This window comes from Seriola dumerili, unplaced genomic scaffold (assembly GCF_002260705.1).
Source record: "Seriola dumerili isolate Sdu_G_001 unplaced genomic scaffold, Sdu_1.0 BDQW01000262.1, whole genome shotgun sequence".
Classification (NCBI taxonomy): domain Eukaryota; kingdom Metazoa; phylum Chordata; class Actinopteri; order Carangiformes; family Carangidae; genus Seriola; species Seriola dumerili.
The window spans coordinates 710,137-730,149 of NW_019174517.1; the positions used below are offsets into that span (position 1 = coordinate 710,137).

Genomic DNA, 20,013 nt, shown 5'->3' on the forward strand with positions numbered 1-20,013 from the left:
CAAAAGAAAATGAGAGAGATGGGAGGGAAAAGAGATGGTGAAGAGCAGCAGAGACACATGGAGAGAAAAGTAGGAGATGGGGGGAAATAAATTTAGATCATTACTTTTTATTACCTATGAAAGGATGATTTAAGCAGCCAGTCAACTGATATTTAAACAGTAAGTAAGAAATGTGGGAGGATTTACAATGTCATCCTACATGAGAGAAAGACAATATCACTGAGGAAACGGTGCTAGGACGACAACAGGAAATCACTTTCTAAAAAGTACTGGTAAGTATTGTAATGTTACCTCTGCTCTCCACAACAAGTCATAATACTGACATGATCTAAATGTCGCCTTTCACCTCCAGCTCTGGTCTCAGATCCACTGTATTTTCAGTCTGATGCTGAAGAAGCTGAAAAAAATCTTTAACTGAAGGCTAAAAGTCTAATAAAGCTGCTCCAATATTAGCAACAGTGTGGAGTGGTTTGTTAACTGTTGCTATGGGTCTAACAGTTCATCTCTGCATATGAGCTTTATGTGAAAAACTCTGTTTAATGGGTTTAAGGTTGAGCTAAAACTACATCATTTCAAGGACGAGCATGGCTAATACATACACTTTACTGATGACGTTTTAATTACAGGACATTACAGAACAAACCCTGTGTGTGTTGGTGCACAGCCACAGAGAGTTAAACAACGGTCTCATGCAATTGGAGAAACACACCTCAATTGAACCACTTAATACAGTTGTTTGCAGCACTTCCTTCACACCTTTAGAACAAAATCACAACGGTCGTGTGGCATATCGACTACCAAAGAGGTTAACCATCAATACCTCAGGGAGAGGAGTGACGCATCTGTGAGTCCAACACACAACCACACTCATAGCTGCACGTGGCTCTGGAGAACAACTACTACGGGGCAACCTCAGTCTACAGCTTCACTCAGCTATGATGATGAAGATGTGTCCGCCTCTGTGCTGTAATACTGTTTCAGTGAATCAGACCCATGTCTAAAAGGGCTGTGAGGGTGAAATTACCATTAGTCTTCCTCTCTGAGTTACTTTACTGAACTCAGGAGAGATCAAATATACAACACCCAGACCAATTAGACACATTTCCGCTGATTTTAGCAGCAATTTCAAACCTCAGTGTTTGGCGCTTACATGAGACAGAGGGCAAGTAATTATTAAAGGTTCACACTACTCCGTATTTGAAGGGGAACGTGCAGGTGTGGGAGTCAGCAGAGCATCAAAACCACACCGGCATTTGGAACATCTTAGCCTCAGTTACAAATGACAGTTTACCACAATTGATAGTTTCCTATAAGATAGCTGCCACTGAGATGCGAAATGCATGTATTGACTGGCCCTACAGCTTTGAGTGCGCTTACCTTGTTCAGTGCTCCTGGTTGCTGTGGTCTCATCCCTGCTTGACCCCCTGGTCCCATTGGCTGACCGCCCTGCTGCTGCTGTAGGGTTTCCGCCAACAGGTTACTATTGTTGCCCATGCCTGCACTGCCAGGGTAGCCCATTCTCGGTGAGCCATTCATCACCTGTCCCCCCATCAGCCCTTGCTGCTGCTGTCCAGTGTTGCCCTTCTGGGCACCCATCATGGCAGCTGCCCGATTGAGAGCCGCCACCCCTCCAACCATCCCAACCTGCTGCATTAATCCAGGCTGCTGCTGCTGGCCCTGGGGGGGCATGCCTTGAGGTCCACCGGGGGCAACGCTGACACCCCCCATCATGCCCATGGAAGCCCCAGGCGCTGTGCTGTTGGAAGCAGGGCCACCCTGCTGTGCTGGTCCCCCAGCACGCAAAAGTTCAGATAGCTGTTTGTGTTTCGCAGCAGCATCCTGGCCTCCCCCCACACCAATCCCACCTCCGACCCCTCCAAGAGTGGTATGGAGTTGACTGGCATCCCCTCCGTTGGTCAGCCCCAGGTCCGAGGAACTGATGAGCTCATCTGGGAGGTCATGCTCCAGGTCAAAGAGTGAACCAAAATCTAAACACGAGGGAAAAGAAACAAAAGTCTTAGCATCTTACCAGCTAGAAAAATAAAGATTTGGTTCCCAGAGTTGACTGCTCAAGAAAAAAAAAACACATTTACAATTTGCAATGCATACAGTCACATTTGTTCATTTAATATCTTTAATTTTTAAGTGTAGCACCGCTCTAACATTAATTCAAAAACTATCAACCATTAATCTGGACCCCATAGCCAGACAGCCAGTGGATCAGTAGCTTCAAACAGCCTAGACTTCCCTCCTGTGCATCAGTTTGTGGTTTGATGTGGTGCCAAACATGGAGAGTGAACGCAGTAGGGTCAGGGTGAGAAGCCACAGAGGGGTAAACACTACTGTACCTAGGTAGGTGTGTGGATTGGATCTAGAGTTATGTTGTAGAGCATGACAGAGACCAAAAGATCAAAAGTCATATCCACTGCAACAGGAGGCAAATTAAAAAGGGAAATTAATTTGAGAGTGCACTTAAATATATTAAAAATCCAAATGGTTTTCCTTGTGCAGACAGTAACGGTGACAAACCAAGTTGTTCTTTTCAGGTGGAAGAAAACACTCTGCAAGTTTGATTTTTCTTATGATGGCATGTTAACATCTAAATCGCTAAACTCTTCTGTTAATCCACGCTACTGTGCAGAAGATATGCTCTACCGCTGTTTAATGAAATGCATGCACGAGACTAGTTTCACCCCTTCCCACTTCCCTCCCAGTTTTCACTGCATTAGCGGCCCAAATGTTGTAGGAAAGTAAACATGCATCAAGCTTAAAATTCACATAACTTTATTTTCTAACTTTCTTATTATGCTTCATATATTAATTGTATAACTTACGGTGGAAAACAGCACCAAACTAAACTTAACGCATAAATCATCGATTCTCTGTGTGTCTACTTAAAACAGATAATATCAGAAGTTTACAGCTTCTAGCTCAACATGTGCACATGAATTAGTTTGCAATAACAGTTTAACTCACAAACAAAGTGAAAGGCATTCAGGTTTTTCTGCCTTGGGTTAAGTGTTGTGTTATTTTTTTTGAAAAGTAAACTGCAAAAAGTGCAGCGCAGTATCGTCGTGCAGAGTCAAACAATGGAGGACGAACAAGAATGGGCTTCGTCGGAGGCACAATTGAGATAGTAAAAAGCTTTTGAACAAAAGACATGAAAGAAGGCATTTCAAAGACAGCGGCTCTTCTTTTTTTTTTTGGCCCTCTCATTTAAACGCAGAAACGCAGTTAAAATCGACACACAACTAAATCTGCAGCCGGACATCAACGCTTAGCGCAACTTTAATGAAGTGTCGAACAATAGCTAGCTGCTGTATACGACAACAGTTCACTAAAACACAGCATATTCACCGCTTAAAAACACGTTAATTGTTCGTGGCCCCAAACGACTTTTTCCACAACTACACAAAGAGTTAGTACCAACTAGAAAAAAGCTTTTCTGGTGACCAACACGGTTTAGCTAATTATCACTTATTTCCTTTGCTAGCCAGCTACCGAGCTCAGCTGAGCCGGTCCGGTGGGGTTGTGTGCCTAGCTTGTTAGCTAGCTAGCCGTTACCGTTACTTTCTCCTAAAGCTGTTTTGGAAACAGTATTTTGTCTCTTTGTTGACGGAGAATTTACGAAGCCTGTTGTTTTGTGCGTGTACGGTCTCGTGCTTCCAGTTAATTAACTTTTAAAGTAGCTAGACAACTTAAAGCAAACTGGGGTGACTCGACTCTTCCATTGTTTGGAGGTGGATGTTATAGTTGGTAGCTAGTTAGCCTGTTGGGGCTAACATCAAAACATCACTGCTAGAAAGTTGCTTCTACCGCCAGTACTTCATCACGGTTTTCCTTTAGCAATCCAGATTCTCGGACTGGGCATTTTTAAACCAAACTACAGATATATTCGTGTTTAAATGCATTAATTATGAAGCAGCTCTGTTTCAAACCAACTAAGTTGCTGTGCAACTCTGCAGAGACTTCCAAGACTCACCAATAATTAATACACAAACAGTCGAAGCTAGTTTATGTTTTCTCTGCAGCTAAGTAATGCATGCAATATATTTACCATTTCCATCACTGGCAGACACCGAGAGAGCTGGAGAGGACAGCTTGGGCCTCTTGGCTGAAGGCGGGCCGGACTCCAGGACATTATCGGCCATATTTTTGACGAATTAAAAAAAAAGATTCTGTAGATCCACGGAGGGCAAACGTATTTCCCTTATTTGCGTCTCCTTATCCCTTTAAGAAATACTTATGATCGTTCCCCCACCGCTTGGGGGACGGTAGGGGAGAAGACAGCAATGCTGAACTCCTTCCCTCACAGTTTATTCCTCTCTGCAGATATCAGTCCCCCTCCCCTGTCGGAGATTTTGTTTCTTCACAGATTTGAAGAGGAGGAGGTGGGAAGGTGGAGTCGGCAAAAAAGGCAAGCGTGCGGCCCTCTGTCAACCTCATGTAGCCTCTTCTGCGACACAAAAATTGTCCCAAGATCCGTCCTCCGTCGTGCACTCAGTCCTGTCCGCCATAGTCGGTGGAGAAATCCTGTATTTCAGGTCTGAAGCGCTCCAGTGGAGAGTCTCGGTGTGGGCACGAAAATGGTAATTGTGATCCGAAAAACACAAGCCAGGAGTAGTCCCGTGTTAACTTCTGGAGGCCGATATCTCATGCAACAGTTATGGGATCCTCGGTTGCCTTTAGCATTTCTCTCACCTGATCAGACATCTCACTGCTCTCAATGCCACCGATTCCTCTCCAAAGCGAAAATGGGCAGTCAGCCGGTGTGGAGACCACCACCACCACCAGCAGCAGCTTTAAAATACAGTTAAAGCGTAAGTGGTACTCTCAAGTGCAACACTGTGGGGGAAAAAAAACTTGCATTGGCTTAACAGGAACTGAATAAATAGAATAACAGTTCTGTAGAGAGATGAAAACACAGGAGTCCCACGCTTGCAGTTACTCGGATAAAGAGAAAATCGATTGCAGATGTCTATTCCCATGTATGAGTTTTCTTTTGCATGTGCATGCAGACTAAATTGTGCACTTAGTGTTTGACCATGCAAGGCACTGGGTCAGAAAGAACAGACTCGTATTGCACGTTTTGGTTGTTGCAACCCCTTTTGCGCGATTATGCCTCTTGCAGTCAGCGGGGTTGGCAAAAGGTTGAGAATAGAAAATCTTGTCCAAAAAAAAAAAAAAAATTACTGCTCTTGTGCAATCGATTCTGATGCAGACTTTATTTCTTTGACAGAACAGTTCTTGAGGGCAATCGCAGCTCTAATTGTCAATCAGCGGGCAGTCAGATTGATCCAATTAGTTTTTATTTTGCAGAGGACGATCTGTGTGGTTACTTATCTTGTGCTCCAGAAGAGGTTCCTCCTCCGATTCTCGCTTGGTTTTTGAACTCTTGCAATCTCAGATAATGAAAAGGGGTGATTGATATTCCAAAAAAAAAAAAACATTTATATATACCCATCAATCACTGCTTATAGGATGTCTTGGCCATGCAAGCGAAGAGAAACAGAAAGCTCGTAACAAAAAAAAAAAAACAGGAGCACAGCTACGGCGACACGCGAAAATGTGATCAAAATTTTTGACGGTGGATCGCTAAGAAATTTATGGCTATTTCGGAAGCGGAAAGCTTCAGATCGGCACAATGATGTTGACACCCCCCCCCTAAAATATTTTGGGCTGACAAAATCCTCTCATTGACTCTTTGTGATGGAGAATGCCCCCCCTTCGTGTTGATCCTGGCAATTTTCCCCTTCTCTTTAAACCCGTCTTTCTTTCCACCTCTCCCTTCTGCCCGGCAGCAATTTATTTATATAATTGTCTATGCGGGCTCTTTCCTTCCTCCGCGACGGACACATAATGATTTTTCATGTTGGTGTTTTCCCCCTTTTTCGCAGGTTTTTCCTCGTTATGATAATATATAGCTCTCTTCCGCCTCTCCTCTCCGTCTCCGCTCCGCAAAACACCCCCTTCCTTGGATTTTTCGGAGTATTTCCTTCTCATGCATACATATATATCACCGACTCGGTTTTCCCTCCACTGACGTCTTATCTTTTTTTGGTGATGCTTTCGCTCTCTTGATAACACGGACAGGATTTCGCCACTCTTTCTTTCCCCGGCGGTTACCGGAGCAGCTGTCGTCGGTTGCCGGAGTCGCTCCTTCTCTCGGTTATCTCCTGTTTCTGACGGTCTGTCCGCACAAACAAAATGGCGGCTTGTTGTTTCTACTCCTCTGATACGGGGGGAGGGTTGGAGGTACAGCAACATTAGGCGTGAAGGGGAGGAGGGAGGGAGGGAGGAAGGGAAGAAGAGGGGAGGTTGTCTTCGTAGGTGTTCGGGATTGTCCGGAAACCGGTTCCGTACACTGTCGGCAGTCGCCGAGTTCAAGCTGTAGGGGACAGTGGCGCTCCACTCTCATCTTGCTCAGTCAACTACAGTAGTTTACAGTGTTTTTTCTTTATTTAAATCTGATCTTTTTTTCAGACATATCAGTTCTTCAATAAAAGAAACAAACAAAAAAACAACAAATACATAAATTAAAAAAGGACAAATGAATAATTTAAGTGACAAACATTTCAGAATATAATATTAACTGCTGACATGGATTTCTTGTTTGTTACCTACTTGAGAGACTCAAAGTAACGTTTATTATCAATTAGAAACAACTTAAAATGAGGGAATTGATTTAAGAATAAAGTCGCACTCAGTGGTGGAAAGTAACTTACAGCTTCTATTCAAGTACTACAAATTTTGACATACATGAGTATTTTGCAATTAAGGCTACTCTATGTATTTGCTCCACGACATTTTAGAGGTAAACATTATAGTCTATTTTTTACTGGTGGCCAGATTTACCTATCATGGGTCCCTGGGGCAAAAAATGTGGTTGTTAATCTCTGCCTATTACAAGTTAAACGTCCTATTCCTATACATTGGAAAAGTGTTTTTATTTTTTTTTTTTGATTAACAGGTTTATAGCTATGCATGTTAACGCTGTGATATATGTTTAAGTAATTTATTAATTATCATTTTGTAAACCATCATCAAAGCTGATGGCTATCAGTTCATGGGCAAGGTGTTGGGAGGGCGGGAAGGAGGGGAAAGTTTTAGGATATATCCAAAACACTCTGGAAAAGTGATGTACAATGTTCAAAATCAATAAAGATAAGTGATACAAAAAATGTGTTGTTTGTCCCTTTGCAACCTCCACACCCTTAAATACACAATCAAATGATATGAAATCATTTTAGCTCATTAACTATAATGAGTTAATATTATTTTTGAGATTTAAGTGTATTTTGCTGATAATACTTATGTACCTGTTAAAGTACCTCTCAAAATGTTTCATGTGATCATCAGCATGTGGTGGAAAAAGTATTCAGATTGTTTACCACAGTGTAAAAATACTTCAGTACAAGTCTTGCATTAAAATGTTAATTAAGAACTTAAGTATTATCAGCAAAATATATGTTAAAAGTACTATCAAAAGTGAAAACACGAAAGGTAGAAAAGTGGCTAATTTTAATTATCTTATTTACTGTTGGGTAGTTTAATCTATAACAGTAGATCATATTTTAAATAGATTTTCTTTACATTTACATTTAAATACATAATCTCCAAAGTAATTTAAGTCTGTGCACTCCTGCCACAAAAATATGACTATGCAGATATTTTTAATTTCAGAAGTTCAATAATTGGAACCAAGATCTCCTTCTTCCCTTCTCTTCTTTCTATTTATTTATATATTCTATGCTGTTTTACTGGTATGTCCTTTGCCGATGTGACCATGTGACCCTGAGGTGTCATGGTTTGTAGCCTAATTCACTGCTATCATCATTTTTTACATCGTGTTGTTCGTCTTAAGTAACTTGAGTCAAACCAACAAAATTGATCAGTTATGAAAGAAAGAATAACAAGATCTTTTTAATACATATAAACGCCATTTTCCTTAAAAGACAAAATTCCCCACCCACACACACACACACACACACACACACGGACAGTATATACTTTTTCACATTTCAGTGGATTGGTGTAGTAATTATAATCATCGCAGGTTCATCAGGAGCAGCTGTGGTGTACAGGTTCCTCTTTATTCATCATCACTTGTGTCTTTAAATATGTTAGTCTGTTGATTTGACATCCTCTGGTCCTTCCTGACCATCCCACAGCGAGGCGAGCGCAACATCAACATCTGCTGTTTTCATCTTTTGTACTGTAGCATGAACTGGGGGATAACGATGCATTTCTGTGTGTAATAGACAAATGAGGTGTGTGCACATAGGCTTCAGAAGTTTTTTGAGTGACACAACAAAGGAACATTTATCAGCCGGCGTATCATGATGGCGGCTGTTCTGAAAAACATGGTGTGGAGCAAATACTGTAGGTTTTTACGAATGAAAATGCTTCCATGGTTTCTGGATCCAAGCATTGGATCTTAAGTGCAGCAGATGAGCTTGACAATGGAAGCTCATTGAGCATTTTGTGACTAACGCATGAAACTTCCTGCAGTGTTTCTATAAACCAGGAAGTTTATTTTCAGACGTGGAGACATTTCAGACGTGACAAGAGCCACATGGACTAATGAGTGTGGTTCAGACCAAACTAGCATGCTAGCTTCTGATGAGAGTGTTTGCTAATGTGTTAGCTAGTAATGTAATCCCATAGATCACACAGCAGAAGTTGTGAATGTTTTTAACAAGCTATAGCTACATTAACACCAGGAAATGGAGGGGGGGGGGGGTGTCCCTGCAAAACTGGTGCCCTAAGCAAAATGATGTTACACGGTCACAGCAGCAAATAAGCATCTTTATCAGAACAAAAATGCAATTTTGGCAAAGATAAACATGATTATAACGGAGAGTGACGGGGCAGAAACTGGGAAAATGCAAAGCTGAGGTCAGTGACCTCTTAAGGTCACCAGAGGTCAGATATAAATTGCCTCCATGTCTGAAATAAAACCTTGGGGTGTGTAGATTATAATGTGAAACTTTCATGCTTTAGTCATAAAATGCACAGTTGGTTTGCCCATCTGCCCCACTACTTAAACTGAATACATATTTGATGCTAGAGGTTAACTGAGGTTCCCTGGATTTCACCTGCTGATCGCTCCGTCACATCACGAGATAAATTTATTATACGTGATTATTTGTATATGATTCCATGCAGTGTCTCTGTAACTGCTGTATGTGTAGTTACAAACCTACACTTTAACTCCTGAACGGAAACATGTTCAGACTTTCTGCAGTCCACAAAATCTATGGCACTAAAACCACAGTCTTGCAGTGCACTTCCACCTTTTTCATGTACCTGGGCCCTGAGCCTGATGATGTCATCACCATGGACCCTCTGTCCGTCTCTCCCTGTCCTACCTCTGGGCACAGGCCTGTTCTACATCAGCGATGGTCTTTGGCGCGTCAGAGGACAGAATCAAAGGGCCTCCCATGTCTTGGATCACCACATCGTCCTCGATCCTGACGCCCAGGCCGCGGAAACGCTTTGGCGCCTGGTCGTTGTCCTCGGAGATGTACAAACCTGTGACAAGAGGAGGAGAAAAATAGGAGACGTGTGAAACCAGGAATAACATGAGCTGTAAAAGAGATGGTGACATTAACTGAAAAGTTAGTTAAAACCTGATTTCACTCAGGTTCTTGATTGAAATTAATTATCCATACCCGGTTCTATAGTGATGGCCATTCCCGGCTGTAGAGGCTGTGAGCGGGAAAGCTCGGGAGTGTCGTGGACGTCCATGCCCAGGTAATGACCGACGTGGTGGGGGCAGTACCGCCGAGCAGCCTGGGATGAGCATGAATTTAAGGCCTTTAGAAGTTGTATAAAAGTCGTCGACCAGCAGTCCCAGAGCAGGGACAGCGTGGCGCTACACGTTAATAACACGAAACTCAGGGGCGTCACCGATTCACTGGGTCTCACTGCGGTGAAGCCTCATTTTTTTACCTGCCTTAAAGCGATAGTTCGGAAAACAGCACTTTCCTTTGGCACTACATTTTTTTTCCAACCACTGAACTACTGTATTCCTACGCACAAGCGCACCTAGCTGCAGGTCAGCTGAGTGAAAGAGCTGTTTCCACAGGAAGATAAAGCGCTGAAAATATTCTACATGAAGCTACTAAGCAGCAAGATTTAAGGTGAACACAAATTCCAACACTGCACAAAAATCACTAGAGCCACACTCGGCTCAGAGGGCTGATAACCCCCGTCACTGATCCCTCAGTCACAGCCTTTCTTAGAGTCAAAAAGTGTGAAAAGGTTCATGAATCTCTGTCTTAATGAAGAATGAATGTGTAAGTCTGCTGTGCATCGTGAACTAACGGATCCTTGGCTGCCAAAAAACTTTTTTTATTACCACACAGTATGTTTTTTTCTCCAGAGAAACCAGCTGAATAAATTTACATTCAGCTTCGGTTTGGATTGCTCACTTATTCCCCACTGCAGGAAAGAAGTGCCTCTATAATGCAGAGTTATAGGGGCATATTGTGTTTCAGGAAAGGTGCAATTAATCCACTTCATCATTTACATTGGCAGAAGTGACTGCAAACCAGTGGCGAGGACATGAATAAAGTCCTATAGGACTGATTGTTGACATGATAACAGTGATAATCTGAGAGAACCGTGTCTCACAAGGCTATATTATATATGGAAAATACAACTTTCTTATGCCATTAATAATTTGCAACGCATCTTAAGAAGTTTTGTTACATTCAGCACAACAACTCTGTTTTCCAAAAGCAAAGAGCTATTTAAAAGGTGAATAATCTGTCAATCAGAATCCATTCTCCGATTATTACCTTTAGTACATCAGCGTCACCGGTACTGGCCTTGACGATCCCGAGCTGCCTGAGCTGTCGTCCCAGCAGAGCCAGCATGGTACTGTAGATGTGATCTAGACTGACGCCCGGTGAACACAGAGACAAACAGGAGCGCTGGACCTCCAGGACGGCCTCGTACAGCTCGGCCTGGGCGGGGCTGAACCTGGCAGGAAGGAGGCGGCGGCGGCGGCGGCAGACATTAAAAGGTGTGTTTGTGTCCGTCATTAATACCAGAATAATTTTCATTCAAAAATCTCAAAATCTAGAGACTTGGAGGATCGTTCAAAACAAATCATGTATTAAATTAAGATGTAAAACTACCTGTAATAGTAGTACATATAGAGAGTAATGAGAGCAATGAGCAAGTTAAAGAAACAAAGAGTGATGAATAATGGAGGAACAGATCATTTCAGTTCAAGATCTGCATTTACAAACAGTTGCAGTGAAGAATTAAGTTGCAAATCTACCTGCACACATCAAGGTTTTATTTCATTTGAGTGGCAAAGCTCAAACATCATTTTGTCAAACTTACTTTCCATTCACCGGCCACGTTCGAGTGATGTCACTGACATAACCGAAGTATTCGCAACCGCCATCGAGCAGCACCATCTCACCATCCTGACGCAGGAGAGACGGAGAGGGAAATGTAAGGAGTCATATATGTTATTCAATCATTGCTTTATGTGTTATGAACCACTTCTCATTGTCAGTGCTTAATGTGTGCGTTCATTGGTCGCACGTTATATGACAGGACTGATCCTTTAGCACGGTGGTCGGCAAGTGGCCAAAACTGGAATAATATCTGGCCCGCCAGATTAATCTGATCATATGATGTTTTAATAAAAACAGAGATGATCTCTGCTGCTAAAATAGATCTTTGTCCGAGCAGCAACAGTTACCCACAGAATCACTTCCTCTTTAGCGATTTTGCAGAGAAATAAAAGTTTGTTCTTTTTTGGGTTTTTTGGGGGGGTTTTTTGTTTTGTTTTTTTTTGGAGCAAAGCTTTATTTCAAGCTATTGCGAGCTTTTGAAAAGTCAAATATGTGACTGTGGGTGGACGAGTTAACAAACCTCCGAAAGAAGCGTCAAAGTGGTGGAAAGAATCAAAACTTCCTGTCAGGACTTTCAGAATGAAATCAGAGTGGAAACAGAATGCAGATGATGAGCTACCCAAAAACATAATCACATGATCTTTTTACCCCCCCACCTCCGCCACACGTGTGAACAGCAACAAAGTAAATTGGTGAAAGAAGATGACCCGAGGCCAAACTCACCTGCTGACCCCACGTTCAGCACCTGCATTTACCTTTATAATCTGGTTGTTGTTTATGTAGTGAAGAGTATTGGCTCGATTCCCTCCAGCGACCACAGGGGGATAGGCCAGGAAGTTGGCGCCATGGATCCGATTCTCAAAATCAAACTGAAATAAGACGTTATGTTAAAAAGAAAAAAAAAAAAAAAGGTTTGTACTTCAGAAGTGACTGTTCATGTTTGCTGTGATCTGTGATCTGTGATCACATGACAAGTTTAACTATTAATTATTATGACGTAAAAAGGTGTAATTTGAATGAAAAAAACTTTTTGGAATTAGAGCTAAAAACCACAGTTACTACACTCTGGCTCCAGAAGCTGTTGTCACACAAACTGCGTTATCTACCACAGAGAAACAGACAGAACTTGTGAACACAATATCTCAAGAACTCCTCACGGAAATCCCTTCAAATTTTTGCACACATGTTCTCTTCAACTCAAGGAAGAACGGATTAGACTTTCGTAGTCAAAGGTCACGGTGACCTCAGAAAGCACTTACACTTACTAACATTACTCAAGACTTCACACAATGGGTGACACCTTTGGTCGCAGTGATTACATTAAAGAGTCTGATCAATAAAAGACACGAAGATCATGACAGGCCACACGAGAGCGAGGAACTGAAGAGCCACACAGAGTTCAGTAAAGACTTTCAGTTACCTTAGCGAAGAGCACAGCTTCATCCACGTCTCCTTGAGACAGAGCCATCGTCCTCCTGAAAGCCTGAGAGACGAGGATTTGAGTTGGAGCAGGTGAAAAGAAAGGAAATCAAAACACTGTCCTGCTGCAGGCATTTACAAGTAATAATAAACTTCTTGAAAGTAACTGAAACACCGACCTGTGCTGTGATGCGACCCGCTTCTTGCATGAGCGCCACCTCTGCTGAGCTCTTGAGGGCCCTGAGAGAGTGTATGAGGGGCCTGAGAGAGCGCGGCGTCGGCCCCGCCTCCAGCAGCGGAGACACGTAAGCCTGGTGGAGCCGAGGGTGGGAAGGCTGAGAACTATCGTACCAAAGCAGAGTTCCTGAAAGACGATCGCACAGAAAATGGTTCATGGTGAAGTTAAGGTCCAAGAGTGAGAAATGGGTTAACATAAGCTTACCCAGTTAACCAGCTTATTGTCAACAGTATCTTTAGCTTACAACAGCATTGTGTGGGTATTTGAAGCAAATATGAACGTAAATAAAATGCATTAAAACATAAAGCATAAATCTAAACTCTGTGGTGAGCCTCAAACCTGCTACAAATTATGTTAGAAATCAGATTTTATGTTTTATTCAGAATATTATACTATAGTAAAACTAGTCAAACTAACTCCACACAGACAAACACAATGCACTTCAGCTAATATCACACAAACAGTTATAATCTTTCGTGTCTTTATTGAACAGACATTAAACGCTCACGGTGCTGGTGGAGAAAGAACGTGAACCCTCGGGTTTAATAACTGATCGAACCTCCTTTGGCAGCAATAACCTCAAACCAGCTCGTCAGTAGCTGCTGATCAGAGCTGCTCAATGTTCAGGAGGAAGTTTGGACCTTTCGTATTCTCAGGATGTCCGGTGAGAGCGACTCTTCAGGTCATTCCACAGCATCTCTGCTGGATTAAGGTCTGGACCGACTGTCGCTCCAACAGGTGGATTTTCTTTGAAGTCATTTAACTTTGATGTTTAGGGTCATTATCCTGCTGCATCAGCAGCTTCTCCTGAGCTTCAGCAGGTGGACAGTCTCCCTCACATCATCCTGTAAGAGACCCTGATAAACTTGGGAATTCATTTCCCCCTCGACGGTGTGAAGCTGTCCAGGCCCAGAGGCAGAAAAACATCTGATCATGATGCTCTCTCCGTCCTGCTTCACCTTTGGGATGATGTTTTCATGTTGGTGTGCAGTTCCCTCTTACACCCTAAACATACAGCTGCATGTTCTCCCCAAACAATTCAACCTTGGTCTCATCAGTCCATAAAACATTGACCCAGTAGTGTTGTGGAGAGTCAAGCTGCTGCGATGGACACTGAGCTCCATGAAACCAGGCTCCATGATGTGTGTATGACCAGAGACGTGAACCAGCTCCTATGATTCCTTTAAGCCTTTATCTGTTACTCTGAGCTTCTTTTCTACTGATCATTCTGCGTTTTGCCTTTGGACTCATCTTAGCCGGACGCCCACCTCTGGGGAGAGCAGCCACAGAACTGAATCATCTCCATTTATAGACAGTTTGTCTGACTGTGCACTGATGAATAACTAAACTGTGCGATGACTCTGCAACACTTTCAGCTGAGATCTCTCTTTTCGAGCACATTTAAAGACCAGTTTATACGTAAATGCAGCTAATTCCAAAGGGTTCACACTTCTTCTTGCCAGTGTACATATGTAGTCACAATGCAATGGTTCTTGTTTTAAAGAGAATATGGACATGTGTCCTCACACTTCCATCCACCCACCTTTAAGGGTCTTGAGCACAAGACCCAGTTCCTCAGTGCTGTGAACTCTCTCTATGCCGGTCAAAGCAGCTGCCCCATCCTTCCCTGACCGCGGCCCGTCCCACAGCTCTCTCCCCGGGTCTCTGCGGGGGACGAACAAGATGGCCTGATCTGGTCGCCCTTTCCCATAAAGAACTAAGGCACTGTCCGGCTCGAGGATGCCACTGAGGTAGAGGAAATCCTGCAGAACATTTGGCTTCTAGTTAATTGTTCACATTACGATCAGTAACTCAAAAGAAAACACAGTGAAGCAAAAGCAGAGTAACACACAGTGGTGTTTCCTTTACGCCTGATAGTGTTTCAAACAGTCACTCTTCAGTACACGTCGTTTGCTGTTGTGTTCAAAAACCCACAAAAAGGCACAAGACGATTAAACTGAAGATGAAGAAATAAAACAGGAAACCAAACGTGCACCTGGTTCTGGTGGAAGGGATACGGGATGTCATTGGTCATGTAGCGGGTCGGATGGGACAAAACGATGACCACGTGGGCGCTGGAGGAGGCGGAGGGTCCCAGTTTGTCTGCCTGGGCCTCAATAAGAGAGGCCAGCCGGTGTCTGCGGAGCTCGTATTCTGTCTGGCTCAAGCCTGGAGTCACCTCACCTGAGGAGCAGAGAGCAGGTATGTGGTGTTTCCAGTGTCAAGCAGCTCGTCACAGACACTTAAACTACAACAGTGAGCCTGTTGCTAAAAAACCATGTGCATTGCAGGGTTTTCCTTAAGAGTGTAAATGTATTGGTCGCCAGTACTCACCGTGTTTGATGAGGTGTGGATGAGTGAAAGGGCTCGGCTGGCCCAGGTACCGCTGCGGAACCGTCTTTGGTTTCAAACCTCCTGGTTTCACAGAAATGTTTCTGCACAAGCACCAGATGCGTCCTACAGGCAGCAACACAACACAGAGAGCAAAGACTCACTGTTACATCAGCTGCCAGATTATGTTTTACAGAGGAGAGCTTCACAACTGGACGATTGGAAATTTGAAATACGGAAATGCCAAAGATATGTTTGATGAGATTTTCAACTGTAAAATGCTCAGTGTGAATCTTGGTCACAATCCTTTAATAATCAAATGTCAGGGCTCATTATAAAACATTTATTTATTCATTATTCATTCATTATGTATACCACTTATCCTTACAGGGTCTGGAGCCAGCTGACATTGGGTGAGGGGTGGCCCAACAGTGAGTATAAAACATATTTGTTTATATGTGTGTAAACTGTATGTGTATCTGTGCATATATAGTCACCAGTCACCAGCACACTACACTAATGTTACAACATAGTTGATCTAATTAATTTTTATATTATATATTTAATTGTATATATTTATTTTTTTATATTATTTTTCATAAATTAATTTTTTATTAGTTTTTTTCATTGAATTGTATTTCAAGTTCAATAAATGTCAGTGAGTAATCATGTTAAATAATCATGATCTCAATACTAAATAATCCTGATTGTGATTTTTACCATAATTGAGAACTAGTTCATGCATCTCCGTAAATATTTGATGCGCCTTCAACACAACACATTATTACTTCATATCACTTGAGTGGTGAAACATTTACTTCATTTGTTAGATTGATGATTAATCCTCATTAGGTGGAGGTGAATTTATATTTTTGACATTTCTGTATTATAATCCCACCTCTTTGGACAATGGCAGTTTACTAAATGAGAGTCTGAAGCTCAGGTGTCTTGGTGAAACAACAGTAATGGGTTAAATCTTTAATAATAAACTGTATTTTACAAACTCATACTTTTCAATGCAAAATCTCAATCTGAAAACCAGCAACTGTCAAATAAATGTAGAGGGAGAACAGGTTTAATATTTTCCTGTGAAGTTAGTGGAATAGAAGTATTTAGTATTAAATGTAAATGTAAATGATAATAATAGTATAGTGAAAGTACTCAGCGACAAACTGTATCAACACCACCGGGCTCACCTCGACTCCATTGCCGCCGCGGCAGCAGCTTGACAGCGGACCTGACCAAGGAGCTGGTTGAGGGCAACATGTTGCCGCAACTGGAGGACACCGCTCAGTCACAGCATGTCGTCCCGCTGTAGACATCAAGCGTCACGGTCAGTGAAGAACAAAAGTCGTCCGCTGACACCGGACATTAGGACAAAGCTGAATGTTGCTGTGACTTACCGACGTTAAAATCTTCTCATAACACAGTTTTATTCCCCTTTGGTTGACAGTTAGCCCTCGCTAGCTAGCTGCTACCATAATTGTTAGCTAACGTTCATTCATGGCAGTGGGAGTTTGTTGCCCTGGGTTTGGCTTTCTAGGCACAGGCGCTTAATCCCGCCTCTTTTAGTTCTTAGAAATAACTTGGAGTTATGTAGGATTATACAGGTTTTTTTGTTATTTTTGGCCAATTATTGTGCACTTTTATTTACTACCCACCCACCTTTTCCATAAGTATGAACTTTATACTATTTAATCTATATACTACAGTATGAAATCCACTTACAGACTTTTCATATTTTCCTAATGTTGAGCTATTACTACTAATTGATTGGTGGAAGATATCTGGGGTTCATCTGCCCTGAAAGGGACACAGCCTCTCAGGAGGCACTGCATTTATAAGTACCCAGCTCTTCACAGAAACCCATACAGAAATGTAATATATGACATACAGTATATATATATATATATATGCCTATATCAAGAGTGATGTTGCCAAACTAATGAAAACGAACATACCCTATAGCCCCCCAGCCAAAACTTGAAAAAATGTTTATGTTGGAAGAAGGGAAGAAGTTGCCGGACTGTTTGTAATGGACTTCACATGACAATACTGACAAGAACAATTTTATGAAAAATGCTTTTGATTATTTTTGCTGGTGGACCCTTACGGACTTAAGGAATATAAATGTTTGAGAAATAAATAGACAACTGGACTTTATGACTGCCTCCAAGGTAGGTAACTCATTGTTTTATCAGTCGTCCCTCACCACATTGGTCAAAATAAATGCAACCGGGACTATTCCCCTTTTTTATTTCATAAATAAAAACATTGGATATTTTAAATATATATATATATATCGGTTTTCATTTCAGAAATCTGGACACCTTAATGAACCCTGAAGGCTGCCTGACAGGCCCGACTGAGGGCAACACATGCCCGTTCTTTCTGTCGGTCTGTCCTACAACTTGCCTGAATGAAAACACAGGAGTGACGCCACTACCAGCGAAGCGGTGGCGATAAAAGTCGACTGCGACCCTCCTCTGTGGTATTTCTTCTCGGGTGTCAACGGAGTTCGTTTTTCGATAAGGTGCGTTTCCCTTTCACCGCTGAAATTTGTGTCTGCTGCCCCGGAGTGTTTCCATTAATCTCGGCCCGTGCTGCAGCTAGCTAACAACGGTATCATGCGTCAAACAGTCATCGCGTCACGGACGGATTCACATTTCCAGAAACTTCTGGCTCGTGATCATTTAAACAGTCATTAGTGACAGTTGTGCACAGTCGCACGGGGCTGATTAGCGGGTACTGCCGGGTGAATGTGAGGTGCGGAGCGGTCACGGTGAGGCTGTAGCGGACGCTCATTCAATCCCCGCTGGTTAGCGCACCTAGCTTACCACCGCTGGCATTAACGTTAGCAGCTAAGCGCGTAAACAAGCCAGACTCGGTGAAGTTGTTGACTGTTTGTTTGTTTTTTCTCCCTCCGGGTTTTCCTCCCCAACACACGCAGCGCGCTGTGTGCTGGACCGTGACCGAGCAGCATGGACCCACGAAAAGTGGCAGAGTTGAAGAGCTTCGTGCAGATGTGCGAGTCCAATCCCGGGATCCTGCACCTTCCAGAGATGAGCTTCTTCCGGACCTGGCTGCTGGGGTCAGTGCGCCTCGGAGCATAGGTGTAGCTCCAACCTGTGAACACACTGCACGTGCATCCGGGTTGTTATGTTGAAAAAAAAAAAAACATCCACAGAGTATTTTATTATTTCATTATGTCAGTAAAAGAGTTACAGTCTCAAACAGACTGCAGATGCACCACGTGCCCTGTCCCGCCCACCTTCATGCTAAAACCGTGTGTGTGTGTGTGTGTGTGTGTGTGTGTGTGTGTGTGTGTGTGTGTGTGTGTGTGTGTGTGTGTAACTAGAGATTCAGAAAGTTGATAGTGTACTATATAAAGTCAGGTGCACTTGCCTCCAAGTGAAATACAGACTTAAACAGAGCTGAGCTGAAACTAGAATATTGACAGAACATTATTAGGCCACAGTTTTGATAAAACATTAATAGTTCCAGTAATTTTCTTAAGCAAAAATGGCCAAAATTCACAGGTTCTTGCTTCTCCAGGAGGCAGGAGATAGAAATATGGGTACTTGCATTGCTCACTGAATTGTTTTCCATAATCTTATATTGCAGCATGGGTGCAACAATCCCTGCCCCACCCAAGACAGAGGATTCATGCCAGGTGATCAAGAAATATTGTTATTATGCTATTTATTGTTTATGTTTTATGATTAGATTTTGTTATTTCCTTTTATTTTACTCTGGTGTGTGAAAATTGTGTAAAAATATGTGGAGTTGAGTATTATAGGCAGTTGATGTGTTACCTGTAAGTCTTCATGCTGATCACGTCATGCTGTAACAGAGTGCTGTCTGACTTGTAGGGTGGCTGTCCTTGTGGTCCTCCCCCTACATCAGCTCCACCTCCCGCGCCCGAGCCTCCCGTACTCTCTGAGAGCGAGGAGAGTGAAATAGGTTTGTTCATCTTTAACACGGTGTCTTTAATCACAGCTCTGGACTCAGGAGTCAGGTGTCCGCAGGTGGACTTCATTTGTGCCTCGTCCACTCTGCTTGTAACAAAACGTAGCTTGTTAGCGAAACTCACTTTGCTCAGTGAAGAATAAATAACTTCAAAGATAAACTTTCTGTCTCTACAAAACTAATGAACATTGTTCACGTGACCCAGCAAGAGCACATTCTAAATATTTTGCTTTATCTAGAAATAGAAATAGAAAACCTTTATTGTCTTTGTACAAAAAAAATGTTGAAAATTGAGAGAGAGCTACTCGTGATCAGTGCCAGCAATAAAAACAGTAAAACACAACAATAGACAGAAGGACACAAAAGAATATTACACTTAGAAACATAATAAATACTCAAAAGAAAAAACAGTGCTTTGCTGAGCAGCTATTGTTCACAGTGAATATTAAAACACAGTGATGATTAAAATAAGTTAGCAGATGATGGCAGATCTGTCTGCTTTTTCAGAAATGGACAAAGAGGGAGTGATCGAGCCGGACACCGATGATCCACAGGACATGGGAGACTTTGAAAACGTTGAGGTAAAATGTTTAGCAATATCTGAAATATCTACTGATCATGCAGAGGTTCGGTCCGATCCAAACTGTTCTCTCGTGTGGAAACTGAACGGTTTATTAA

The 20,013-nt window shown here is 42.5% G+C and overlaps 3 protein-coding genes across 5 annotated transcripts in view; 1 reads left to right on the top strand and 2 right to left on the bottom strand.

Annotated features, from left to right (window-relative positions):
* LOC111230324 (histone acetyltransferase p300-like) overlaps nt 1–4,151 on the bottom strand; it is a 31,256-nt gene extending 27,105 nt beyond the window's left edge. The window contains exons 1-2 of the mRNA XM_022757018.1: nt 4,058–4,151; nt 1,378–1,988 (exon numbers count right to left, since the gene is read on the bottom strand). Coding sequence (XP_022612739.1) covers nt 1,378–1,988; nt 4,058–4,151 — 705 coding nt within the window. The remainder of the gene's footprint in view (nt 1–1,377; nt 1,989–4,057) is intronic.
* Nucleotides 4,152–7,702: 3,551 nt separating this feature from the next.
* On the bottom strand, nt 7,703–16,968 carry xpnpep3 (X-prolyl aminopeptidase 3). The gene is made up of 12 exons (XM_022757021.1): nt 16,770–16,968; nt 16,563–16,678; nt 15,370–15,492; nt 15,032–15,219; nt 14,579–14,798; nt 12,977–13,161; nt 12,799–12,861; nt 12,134–12,247; nt 11,359–11,444; nt 10,806–10,989; nt 9,675–9,795; nt 7,703–9,534 (listed from the first exon to the last, which is right to left on the bottom strand). Exons 2-12 carry the CDS (start codon nt 16,630–16,632, stop codon nt 9,368–9,370), a joined length of 1,521 nt encoding a protein of 506 aa, XP_022612742.1. The 5' UTR covers nt 16,633–16,678; nt 16,770–16,968; the 3' UTR covers nt 7,703–9,367.
* Nucleotides 16,969–17,753: 785 nt separating this feature from the next.
* st13 (ST13, Hsp70 interacting protein) overlaps nt 17,754–20,013 on the top strand; it is a 7,227-nt gene continuing 4,967 nt past the window's right edge. Inside the window, exons 1-5 of one of the 3 annotated variants that reach the window (XM_022757022.1) lie at nt 17,754–17,899; nt 18,317–18,457; nt 18,991–19,039; nt 19,239–19,329; nt 19,843–19,916. In XM_022757022.1, coding sequence (XP_022612743.1) covers nt 18,348–18,457; nt 18,991–19,039; nt 19,239–19,329; nt 19,843–19,916 — 324 coding nt within the window. In that variant the 5' untranslated portion in view covers nt 17,754–17,899; nt 18,317–18,347. Of the gene's footprint in view, nt 17,900–17,959; nt 18,149–18,316; nt 18,458–18,990; nt 19,040–19,238; nt 19,330–19,842; nt 19,917–20,013 lie in introns of those variants that run through there. The other 2 variants (XM_022757025.1, XM_022757023.1) reach the window with 2 other exon arrangements.

Excerpts from the sequence above, each read along its gene's own strand:
- xpnpep3 (XM_022757021.1), bottom strand. The coding sequence starts at position 16,632 with ATGTTGCCCTCAACCAGCTCCTTGGTCAGGTCCGCTGTCAAGCTGCTG. Across the intron at positions 12,248-12,798 it reads AAGCTGTGCTCTTCGCTAAG|TTTGATTTTGAGAATCGGAT; the intron begins GTAACTGAAAGT and ends GTCTTATTTCAG. Across the intron at positions 10,990-11,358 it reads ACGTGGCCGGTGAATGGAAA|GTTCAGCCCCGCCCAGGCCG; the intron begins GTAAGTTTGACA and ends CCTTCCTGCCAG.